Here is a 12,701-nt window from a genome sequence, read left to right as displayed (position 1 = left end):
TGAATTAGCCATACTGTCTGGGAATCCCCAGCTGACGGTTGTGAGCGCAGCATGAAGAAGTCCCTGTGGAAACCTGGGCACATTTCATAAGGAGAGTATGATGGCTGCCCTCAACCTGGTCACAGCAGCGGACAGTCTCTCTTTGTGGTCCCTGACTGGAGTATGGATCTGCCCATCACTGCATCAACTGCTGCTTGCTGGTCTACACGGCAGTGAGAAGTGAAAAAATATGGAGCAAGGACCATGTGGCGGGAACATTGTCTAAATGGGCTACTGATGCTGCCATCTCTCTGACTTGATGTACCTTTGGCAAACTGGCCAGAGTCTCTGATCTTTTACTGTAACAGTACTTTATCCATTGCAAAATCCAAGTTGAGAGAGTTCTCTTAGAGACCGGTAGACCTGGAGAATTCAGATTGAAAGAAACAAACAGCTGTGAGGCTCTAGTTTCTGAGTGTGTCCTACGTTTATAGTATGCCAAGACCCATTTGCAGTCCAGTGTGTGGAGCCGCCTCTCCCTTTTGTTTCTGTGTGGCTTTGGGAAGAAGGTCGGCATGGTGATGATTTGGTTTATGTGAAAAACGGGGGGCGAAGCGATGCTCTCACAGAGAGGGCTACAGGACGTAGTCACCAGTTCAGGTCTATCATCATGCTTGGGGTCAGACGTATATGCCGGGGCAGCAGGTGAGAGAACTGTGTCCACTGAGACTTGAGTCCCTATTGCAGACATCGTATGTGCAAATGGGTGTGGGGCACCACATACATGGCTGCTGCCATGTGACCCAGAAGGGTCAAGAGCCAACGGGCCAAAGGGTGGGTAGAGTCTCACAGTTGTATGGCCAGGGTGCGCAGTGCGTGAGGCCTGTCCACTGAGAGGAATGCTTGTCCTTGAGCCGTATTTATGCGGGCGCCGATAAACTAGAGGTTCTGCGTTGGTTGGAGGCTAGACTTCTTATACTTGATTATTAATTCAAGTCCCTCCAGGCACTGGATTGTAGTCTGTAGGTTGCTCTATAGGATGGTGGGTCGGGGTGCCACTAGCAAGCAGTCGTCGAGGTATGGGAACAATTGGATTCCCTGTTTCCTGAGGTGAGCCACTGTTACTGCTAGCATTTGGTGAAGACTCTTGGGGCAGATGAGAGACCAAAAGGAAGAACCTTGTACTGATAGTGTCAACCGTTGACCTGAAAGCACAGGTACTACCAGGATATGTGCATAGGGTGCATAGGGATATGTGAGTAAGCATCCTTGAGAGATGTCATCTTGAATATCTCCTTCTTGAGAAACAGAGGTCCAAAATGGGGCATAGCCCTCCTGATTTTTTGGGGATGAGGAAGTACTGGGAGTAAAATCCCTGATTCAGCTGCGATCTGGGAATCTGTCGTATTGAACGCTGCTGGAGGAGTGTAGAGATTTCCTCTTGCAGCCAGCAAAGGTTCCCCAAGGTGGATCGATGCTGGCTCACTCGGTGGAGGAGAGTCAGAGTGGTCTCGAAATGGAGGGAATAGTCTTCCCTGACAATGGCGAGGACCCAACGGTCGAAGGTGATAGCTTCCCAAGAGTGGTAGAAATGGGAGATCCTTCCCCCAACATGTAGCAGTAACAGCGGCCCTGGTGCCTCTAAAAACCCTGCTGGGGTTTTTTGTTGTTGTTGGTTGGCGGCAGGCACTGCTGTCTTTGGCTCCTTTGCCTGCCTCAGGTCTGCTGCTGCTGCAGCGGCGGAGGTCACACCGGAGGGTAAGCAGGCGGATGGTATGCTGAATATGGCCTATAAGGCCATCTCTGTGTTACGACTGTCGCTGCCCAACATCTCTACTCCGCCCTCCTTATTTCTCTGGCTGACTCCTCCCGCGGTTGATGGATGTTTGGCTGCAGCGGCATCTGCCTGCCGTCCTCTCCGGCGTCCGCGGTCCAGCTTGGGTGCTGCCTCCCGCCATGCTGTCCAGCTGCCTTAGGGCGTGCTCCGCATGGCCCTGCTTCAAATACATGCTTTCTTTGGCGCAAACCTCAGGGGTGTCCCCCTGTGATGATGTCACGCATCCCGGATATAAATAGCCTCACTATTGCCAGCTATCGAGTTAGCAAAGGTATTCGTACTGGAACTCCTTACGGATGGGATTCGCTTTCCGTACCTAGCTACTCTGCCTTTCCATTTATTGGACTTACTCTATTTGGGGTACCCGCTCCTTGGGGACCTCTCTCTTCTCTTTCAGGTTGCTGTCTGGAACTGGTACTCGCTCCTCGAGGGCCCATGTTCCCAGACTCACTGACTGGACTTCACTTCTGCCTGGAAGATACCACTGCCTACACCATCAGTGAGTTACCATCTACTTCTCTCAGAGCTATTCCCTGGAACCAGGTACTCGCTCCTCGAGGGCCTACCTCTATTCCAGCTCCTGTGTTTCCTACCGAGAGAAACCGCTGTGTGAGTACTCAACCAACGAGGCTCTATTCCAGAACCCTGCATATACTTCATTGTACTCACTATCTCAGTTTCTCTTCACTACAGCACGGCCATTGAGGGATCACTGTTCCAGAGCCCTGAGGGACTACTAGCTCAGCCGGGCTTCATCTCTGCTCACTACTGCCACCTCTGGTGGCTCTTCAATACTGTTAATAAAAGATCTATCTGTGTTGTGTGTCGAGCGCACAAAAATGGCCACCGCGGCCTACCACGTGGCATGCAAGAAAAAAGCCTAAGTGCGGGGCCTAGCCCACCGAGGGCCACTTAACCTGCCAGGCTGCCCAGTTCTCCAACCTCAACGGGAATGGGAACGAACGTCAGCACAGCTTGCCGAGAACGGAGACCAGAGCAAGTCCTGAAAGCCCTCTCTCTGATTCAGGTAAAACTTTATTTTTTTTTAAACCGTAAAACCGTACCTGAGCTCAGTGCTTACTGGATGAGTACAGAGACGATCTCCGGCTGTGGCAGGAGAGGGCATCTGCCATCACCGCTGCGCTCGGCCTCCTGCACCTGCTGCCTTTCAGCTGAGCTAGCAACTAAGCCCATGCCAAGAAACCCAGCTACCAGACCAAGGTACGCCTCTAAGGGACCACGGAAATCACTTCAAGAATTCTCAACTGGGGGAGGGAACTTTAGGTATTATGCAGGAGAGCAGGTCTTTCTTTTCCTTAATTTGGAATTTCAAATTTCTCCTTTCAAAAGCGCAAAGCAATCCCCATAGGGAGATGTATGTTCACTATCTTCTGGAGACGGAGAATACTGGCAGGCTAGGGTCACTGCAGGGTTATATATACTATCACGTCAGCTTGCTCCATCTTCATCTGCTGGCAGGAGAGCAAAAACCCAACAGTCCTGAGTCTATCTATCTATAAGCTAGGAAATGCCTGATTTTGCATGAACATTTACCCCAGTAGGAAGAGGCATTCTGGGGGGGGGGGGGGGGGGGGAAAGGATTTACAAATGTACTTTGGATAGGCTCATAAATATCCATGCACAAAATTTCACTTGATTGGAAGCAGGTATGGCTTTGTGAATGTACTGGAAACAGCTGTGAAATTTCAAAGCAGACATAATTATAAGTCTGTTTTGAAAATTCAGGTTAAAGTCTGCAGCTAAAAAGTAACCACAGATTTTAACCCTATGCAGGCTGTTATAAAATTGCCCACATATTTTTTTAAGGCAGTGTCCCTTATAAGAATTTAATTCCAATGAACTTTTCCTGTGTATGGAGTCCTACTGGATAATTAGTATACAAAAGGAGCACTTATGTAACAAAAATGGGACTCCATTTCCCACTACCATTACACTTACTATCCCGTGTTGATGTGTTCAATGCTGTTGTGAGCTGGCAGACCATGAAGTTGGTAGAGGGTTTGAATGCCAAATGCTCTGTGTAAGAGAAAGGTCTACATTGGCAGCATAAGTGCCAATGCTATATCTTAATGGACAGGACAAATGTCCAACAACAGGCAGGACTTTCTATGCTAGCAGTTCATCATGTCTTATTGTAGGTGTTTTCTTGGATGCCAACAAAGTATTTTCTCTGTGTGTTTTATTTCTGCTTTTTTCTCCATTACCTCCTATAGAATGGCGCTGAGTGTTTGAAAGGCTACTTAAATGAAGATTGCTTGAGACTGTATGGATAAGTGTTTTTGCCTTGCCTTTAGAATGCACTGACCTCATCTCGTAAACATGCTTGGTGTACTTCCTACACCAAATTCCAGATATTGCAGACATAAGCATGATTTTGATTGTCCAAAAAGGAGCGAGCCTCATTTATATTTGAATGCACAAAATACCTCGTTATGTACTCATCAGTCTGCCTGCTGCTATTTGGACCCCCGAGTAGGCAATTTTTGAACACAAGACAGCATATATAATATTCATTTGACCCCCCCCCCAAATATGTATTTGACTCAGTCTCCTTGCTGACTTTTAAAAAGGTGAATCAACCTCTTAGTAAAATACTCTGAAAAACAGTCTTACTTTATCAGCAGATCTCTTCTCTGCTTCTTTTTTCACCTTTTCTGTTACAAGGGTTTTCCCATTGTTGCTCCCTAAGGGAAGACTGGTGGAAGCCTTTAATTCTGGCTTAACAGAAATCGGTTTGGTGACAGATGCCTTGGGGGGTTGTTCAGTTTCCTAAATCAGAAACAAAAAGTGAAAAGTCTGTTTGAAATGCAATATCTTCTACTTAACAGAATGAGACATGTAAATACAACATGGTAGGTCACAGGAAGCTAATCAATCAAAGAGAGACTCTGGATCTATGGCTACAGTCAAAGCTTCTGTTTTCTATGGCTGCTTACAGGTACTTTCTGTGGCATACATGCATAAATTTACATGCAACTGTTCATAAGAACATAAGACTTGCCATACTAGCTCAGACCAAAAGTCCGTCAAGCCCAGTATCCTGTTTCCAACAATGGCCAATCCAGGTCACAAGTACTTTGAATGACCTGAAAAAGTTTTTATTATGAGTTTTTGCTTCCATGGCAAGCTTCTTTGCAACTTCTCTCTTTGCCTTCCTTATCAATGCTTTGAATCTGAGTCACCAGTGCTTATGTTCTTTCCTGTTTCTTCATTTGGATCCCTTTTCCATTTCTTGAAAGATATTCTTTTAGATATTATAGCCTCTCTCAACTCACTTTTTAAACATGCTGGTAGTTGTTATAGCCTTTCTTCAACCTTTTCTAATGATTGGAATTACATACTTTACTTCTCCAGAAAATCCTAATGTAACATTTATCCAGTCAATTCTGGGATAACTGAAATGACCCATTATTACTGTGCTGCTGATTTTGTTAGCCTTCCATTGTCTGGTGGTTCATTCTGGCCAGACAGACAGTAATACACCCCCACTATTATTCTATTCCCTTTTTCACCTGGAATTTCCATCCATAAAGATTCAACATTGCATTTTGCTTCCTGTAGAACTTTTATCCTGTTTGACTCAATGTTCTCTTTAACATATAATGCCACTCCTCCAACAATTTGATCCATCTATCATTAATTAAAATGCACAATTATGATTTTTTTCTAATATTTTCATTTAAAAAGTAGTCTTCTGGTTTTAGTTGTGTATGGATAACTTCTATTGTTCTTTTTCCATTGTTTTTATTTTTTTTCATTTTAGTTTTTACTTCCTCTTTTCTTTTTAAATCATTTTTCCTTCTACCTTTTATTTTCTTCTCTCTTGCCCCAGCTCTTTCTACAGCTCACCTTCCATTTGTCTCTCTTTTCTCCAGTTTGTCTTCCTGCCCTCCCTTCTATTATCTTCGGATGTCCATTCTGTCCCCCCAAACCAGGCAACAATGCAGCTGTTTGGTCCTAGCCGTACTGGGGTATATATTTTTGTAAATTTGTTTTGCATGTAATTTTCAATGTCAAACCAATCAGATCAAAATAAGTGAATCTGTACAGTGTTACTATTTATTTTATTTATTTAATTTATTTATTTAAAGTTTCTTTTATACCGATGACCGTTTACACATCGCATCGGTTTACAGTTAAAAAGGAACAAATGGGCAGAACCCTTACATATAACATTGAAAAAAACAGGTTAACTTTTGGGCAGGGCCCTTACATGTAACTGAGAACAAGGTGGTTAAAAGTGGGATAGGGTATAGAGCTGACTATGCCGCGAGCTAGACATGTCTGCTCATTAAGGGCACTTTGCTTCTAGGACTTCACTGCTTCAATGCTCTCAGTTACTGTTTAAGAACAAAGCACTGCTGGTGGCATCAAGCAATTCAATAAACAGAGTCTTGCGGGCAATGATGGTTGGATGGATTGCTACAATTCTGCAGCTAAGGGCAAAAATCTGCAAATTCTACCATTATGGAAGCAACAATATCAAAAATGTCTACTAGATCTATAACAACTGGGTTTATTTTATTCTGACATCCAAATACTGCATTTACAATTTTAACTGTATCTTCAGTTAAAGTGAAGGACAGGAACATACCAGGTCTCTGAGACTGAATGGTGCAGGGTTACAGAGATAATATTCATTTCTTAGAGAGGGGCAATATATTTGATACTGCTGCTGACTACCCCTGTGTTTTATTCATGGCTCATACAGACAGCGCTATATAAGAAAAAAGGTAAGTCTCCATTTTCCTGACTTATAGATCAATGATCTATCCACTGAGCCACATCTTCTTCTAAGGATCAGAATCATAGTAGGTGCCAGAAATATGTTCTGGGTAAACTTATCATATTGCTTTGCAATGTTGCAAAAATATGAGCTGCAATTGTTCAATATCAGCTGTTCATTATATAATACAGACTTCAAATTGGAATCATCCTTGAATATTAAGGCAGCAGTATTAGCAAAATGTTTTTAAATAAAGCAACTCACTGAACCATTAAAATCCTTTCCAACTTGTAATTCAGAACCAAGGAAATATTAACATTTCTGGAAGTTTACCTTGGTTATTCCTATCAATCTATATCCAAACTATCAGTGCATACCTACACTGACTCGTCAGAACCCTGAACAGGCAGCATACTAGTGCATTTACAGCATCAATACAGCAAGCACTGATGAGTCACCTTAATGGAAAGATAATATTAGAAACAAGACTTTATATTAAGAAAAAAGTTTAGAAACATTTTACTAGGACAGGCAAGCATTAAGATCTAAGTAGAAGCAAAATAGTAAACAGACACTTTAAGAAACTGAAGAATCTAACCAGTACATTTACCGCAATGCCACCCAATCGGACCGAAACAGTAAAAGTCGCACGCACAGGCCAGTGTCCTGGGCGTGCGATTCAGTATCGGCCCGTATGCAAATGAGGGCCCGTGGTAAAAGGAGGGGCTAGGGACACTAGCGCGTCCCTAGCGCCTCCTTTTTGACAGAAGCGGTGGCTGTCAGTGGGTTTGACAGCCGACGCTCAATTTTACTGCGTCGGTTCTCGAACCCGCTGACAGCCACGGGTTCGGAAAACGGATGCCGGCTAAATTGAGTGTCCGTCTTCCAACCCGCGGGCAGATTTTTAATTTTTTTTTATTTTTGGGGCCTCCGACTTAATATCGCTATGATATTAAGTCTGAGGGTGTCAAGAAAAGCCTTTTGTCTGCTTTTCTGTTCACTTTTCCGGTGCCGGCCGAAATTAATGCGCGGGAATGACTAATAGGCCCATCAACATGTATTTGCATGTTGCGGGCGCTATTAGTTTCGGGGGGGATGTTGGCTGCTCGTTTTCCACTCGCTATTACCCCTTACAGTATAAGGGTAAAAATAGCGCATCAAAAATGCACGGCCAAATGGGGGCTAACAGTGCGCTCAGCCTGAGTGCACTTTACTGCATTAGCCCGCAAGTTAGCAGCTCTGGAGGAATCTCAGGTGATACCAAAACTACTCTGTCTTACATATTGTCTTAATGGTATACCACCATGAAAATAAAATGAATGAACTTTAATGTTTTATGACTGTGTCAATGCAAAAGACAAAGGAAAATTTTTCTTTAGAAAAATAAGGGGACAAAGTTATAGTGTAAAATTATTTAAAAAGTTATTTGTTGTTTTATAGAGAACATTGTTAGTCACCATGCACAATTTATTTAAAATACTCTCTCTACTGAATTGGTTTGTGAAAAGCACTAGACAATATTAAAACGAAATCCTATGTTCATGGATAGCATGAGAATAACAGGCAACAGCAGAGCAAGCTTCATCACACCATGCTGTCAATGAGGTTGAATCCTATTGTAATCTTCAGGGCCTGTCACTAAGAGGCAGAGAATATTCTGTCCTCCATAGCCATTCAATCTTTGCCCTGTGTTAGCTAAGGTGGCAATTAGTAACGATAATCCTGTAAGAGAGACTATCTGGTCACTCTGAATCCATCCATCATAATCTCCTTTCAGATAGGCTGCCAAGTGGTTATCAGATGGCAATGCCTTTCAGTCTGAGCTAAGCTACATTTGAAAGGATTAAAGCAGCAAAAAAGATGTCTCCTTGTGCCATACCATGACTCTTAACATGTCAAATTTTATTTTTTTTTTTTTTTTAACACTAATGCATGTATGAGCAGTGAAAAAGGACAAATACATGTTATTTTTAGATACCCTTGATAAAATTAAAACTGGATCCAGTAGGTGTGTAGTACAAGCTTCCCCGCACTATTCAGTCAGTACATCTTATGGTCCTTAAACGTAACCATAACTTTGAAAAGGCTTTATTCTGTAGTTATTCCATTTCTTCATTAAGTGATGCAAGAAAACCCTACATGTCCAGTTACTTATAGAACATCAATATCTTATGGTAAAGCTGTACTAAATGCTATACGACAAGGGGGCTTGCAGGCCAGGCTCATCTCTTCTAATATTAAATCAAAGGTGTGCTGCAAACAATCTTCTGCTGGGATTCTAGTACTATAGTTGCTCATCTGGTTAGGTAAAAATTAAAAGAGTTCTACTGAGTACAAACCTTTTTTGCATTTTTATGTAAATATCTGTGAGATAACATAGAATCTGTAGCCAATTCAGTTGCAAAGGAAAACAATTCCTTGCCAAGCTAAAACATGGCATTTAAGAGACTGCATAATTCTCAATCTTTTTGGGAAGCAAGAAGTAACTGGAATAAAACAGTTATACTGCACTGTTTATTATATTATTATGTTGTGACTTGCCTTGGGCATTTGAATAGGAAGGAGAGAAATAAATAAAATGTGATGCTGATAAAATCCTCACCTTTCTCCTGTAGTGATTTGACTTTCTTGGTCTATAAGAGGGAAGATATTTCCAACCTGGTGTTACTGTGACATCATAACTGGCACTGCTCATGCAAGATACTGAAACATTTCCAATTCAGCAGAATTTACTTGCCATCTGATAGCGGATGCTTCCAATGTCTGGGATTTGACACTATTCACTTACGAAAGTCACACATTCAGCACTTTGTAAGACCAACAGTTTTTTGGGGTTTTTTGCAGACTTTGCAATTTCATATGTCCATCTTTGATGAGTTGCTGATCACTGACATATACTTCTGACATTTTCACAGCCTTTGGCTAACAGTTCAGCTTGTGATTGTTATCTAATCTACCATCTGACTTAAGAAAACTTACCTTTCCCTCCTCCCTTATCATACAGAGCAGAAAGAGTAGCAGGAAACTTAAGATAATAGTCAATAAACAAGAAAAGTCAGCTTACAGTGGAAACTAGGACTTCTGCTAGAAGTCAGCAGAATTTAAAGAAAGGAATGGAAAAAACAAGACTAAATGATCTACCAAAAAATAAGCCTGAAAGCCACAAAGGCCCATCTTTTGGTTATGGGTGCATTGTTTGACAGTCCAGACAGGAATGGTGAAATTTGGTGAAAGCTGCATAATGAAAAACTCCACAAACAGTACTGGAACAGCAGTCCAGAAAAAGAGACCAATAGAGAAAACCAAAAATATTCCAAAACTGAAAAGCTATAGTATTACCTTTATCCAAACTGAGAACTTTCAATGTCATAGGAGAGCAAACATTTACTTCTCCCACTGGCAGAGATAAGCCACAGCAAAGCTAAATGTTTAAAAATTAGCCAAATGTAGAAGAATCTTCCCTTTTAATGACTTCCAGAAGCATTTTGGCCTCCTTAATGTCGGAGCATACAATAAGTCTAACGTTGACAGTAGCTTGCAATTTCACCAGGTAAATCATAGTGTAACAGATTCCAAGGCTCTTCAGCTCTTTCTTAACTTTCCCAAACTCTTGCCACTTCTTCTGCAAGTCTAGTGAAAAGTCCTAAAATATAATTTAGCATCCCTGGTAGGTCATTTTGCTGGCATTTTGGGCTGTGGTTAAAATTTTCAGATTGTCTTAGAAACTATGGAACCTCACTATCACAACACATGGCCTGTCGCTAATAACAGGAACAGGAGCCAATGACCGATGTGTACGATAGATTTATATGGCACCTCCTTTGCAGGGCATCTCAAAAATATCCGGCAGCCATTCTGTAAAGAATGAGACAGTGTCTTCTCTCTTCCACCTTTTTAAGGTATATGAATAATGTTTCGCCTGAAGCAATTTTATAGATCAAGCTTGTCAACAGTATTTTTTTTTAGTTCAATCCAGCTTGTCTCCATATCATCTAACCTAGAAGAATTTTTGCAAACAGCTTTGACCAGTTGAACGACTTTAACAACTATAATACCAAGACACAAGTCCAATTTCTTTATAATCTTAGTAACAAGTGTATCCATCAGCTTTTTAACATAATCCGTGTCAAACTCAGAGGCATCCAGTTCTTCCTCCTTCGGTCATTACCGCTTCTCTGCGATACCGGTACCAGCAGTTTTCATTTTAGACCTTTGGTCTGCCCACATTGCAGAGATAGAATGCTGCATGTATCTTTAAATGCTGACATAATGCTATGTTATGACAGTATAATTGGTCCCAAAAGATAAAAGTCAGTGTAGGTCCAGCGGGAGCTTAGCCACATATCAACCATTGAGCTCACTGCATAACCAGAAGTCTCAATTTTATTGTTTGGTTTTTTTTTTAAAGATTTTATGTCCTAACCTGGTTTTAGGGTATGATTATTTTGATCTGGTTCTTATGTGTTTAGTGTTCAGTATTATGTACAATATTTATACATTTCTGCATTTTAAATTCTGTTGTTCTATATTATATAGAAATGTGAAATTAGTTCTTACCTGATAATTTATTTTCCTCGAGTCCTGCTAGACCAGTTTTTAAACAATGGGATACTTCTGCTCCAGAACTGCCAGAGTCAGAGGACATACCTACATTCTTTTCATGCCCATAACATCACTTCTGGGTATAAGGTAGGTGTATCCTGAGACAGAAGCCAGTTCCTTACTGTCATAGCCGTATGTCAAGCAACAAATTGAACAAAGGATTAGCATTGCATTTTCTCAATAACTGGAAATCAAATTCACTTTGGAACTGTCCTCTTACTTTTTTACTTTTTTTTTTTTTTTTTTACAGAACAGAAATAGGAGTGGGGAGGAACTCCCCAGTACATCCCCTCTGCTGGTTCCTAAAGCTATGACTGTTTTTAATTTCTGTACTCTTCTCTGGTTTTGTTTTCTTTTTTTTTTTTTTTTTTTTTTAGAGGCGCCAGGGGGTACACGAATAATAACCTCTCCCAAGCACATAAGGGAAAAGTGAAGACAACAAAACAAGGTGTTACAAAGGAGGAAAAGTAGTGAAATATATATTGTCTACCTTGGAAAGAGGTTAAAATCCATTGGTTGCCACTGTCTTCCTGGGAGGGCTCTTGACTAGCAGGACTCAAGGAAAGGAAATTATTAGGTAGACCGAATTTCACATTCTCTCTCTGCTTGCTGGACAAGTCTATCAACAGGAGGTACAAAAGCCATGCCTATGATGGGTGAGAGGAAAACAGTGCTATCTTAAGGACTCCTGCACCAAAGGCTAAGTCTGTCTTGGCTCTTACATCTAATCTATGGAATCTTGTGAAGGGGTGTAAGGAAACATATAAGAAGGGAGGGGGAAAGGAGGATGCTAAAGCAACCCCTAATGCAGAGAACAGGTTGCTCTAAACAGGCCAAACTAGGGCTTTAAGCCACAGGGCCCCTTCTAGGGCCAGTCAACCTATCTCCTCAGAGAACAGGGATCCAAGCTCCTGGGAAGCTCAATCACATAAAATATATATTTTTTTCTTTTTAACCTTGGGAGGCAAACTGCTATTGAAGAAATCAGCACTGCAGAACTGTTGCTCCTGGAGCTACAGTCTTTTCAGCTCTACCAGACCTGGGTTCTGGGAGGGACATCTTCTCATGTTCACGACTGCTGGTGTCTATCTCAGAATACACTTCTCTTATACCCAGGAGTGACATCATGGGAGTGAAAAGAATGTAGGATCAGCCCAGACTCCTGGGATGTACCAGAGCTCTCTTACCTGGGCTGGGATCTGGAGAGGCCTGCTCTCAGCACACCTGCTCCAAAGCCCCCAGCACCTGGATCTTGGACATCCAGGTGGTAGTGTCTGGAAAACGTATGTAACGATTTCCAAGTAGCTGCTCTACAAATCTCTTGTGGTGAAATATGCTGACATTCCGCCCACAATGTAGCCTGAGCATGAGTAGAATGTGCTCGAAGCCCTGGAGGCTTGCCCTTCAGCAAGTAAGCCAAATTGATAGCCTCCTTCAACCATCGGGCGATAGTGGTCTTTGATGCTAAATTACCTCGTTTAGGACCACTCCAGAGCACAAAAAGATGATCCAATACCCGAAAACCATTGGTAACCT

The 12,701-nt window shown here is 42.1% G+C and overlaps 1 protein-coding gene across 1 annotated transcript in view; it reads right to left on the bottom strand.

Moving 5' to 3' along the window:
* INTS12 (integrator complex subunit 12) overlaps window positions 1-12,701 on the bottom strand; it is an 82,555-nt gene that overhangs the window by 50,344 nt on the left and 19,510 nt on the right. Inside the window, exon 3 of the mRNA XM_029596919.1 lies at window positions 4,451-4,606. Within this exon, the coding sequence (XP_029452779.1) occupies window positions 4,451-4,606 (156 nt within the window). The remainder of the gene's footprint in view (window positions 1-4,450; window positions 4,607-12,701) is intronic.

The sequence above is a fragment of the Rhinatrema bivittatum genome, chromosome 1 (assembly GCF_901001135.1).
Source record: "Rhinatrema bivittatum chromosome 1, aRhiBiv1.1, whole genome shotgun sequence".
NCBI lineage: Eukaryota > Metazoa > Chordata > Amphibia > Gymnophiona > Rhinatrematidae > Rhinatrema > Rhinatrema bivittatum.
Note: the sequence above shows the minus strand (reverse complement) of the source record. Positions and strands in the feature narration are given on the sequence as shown.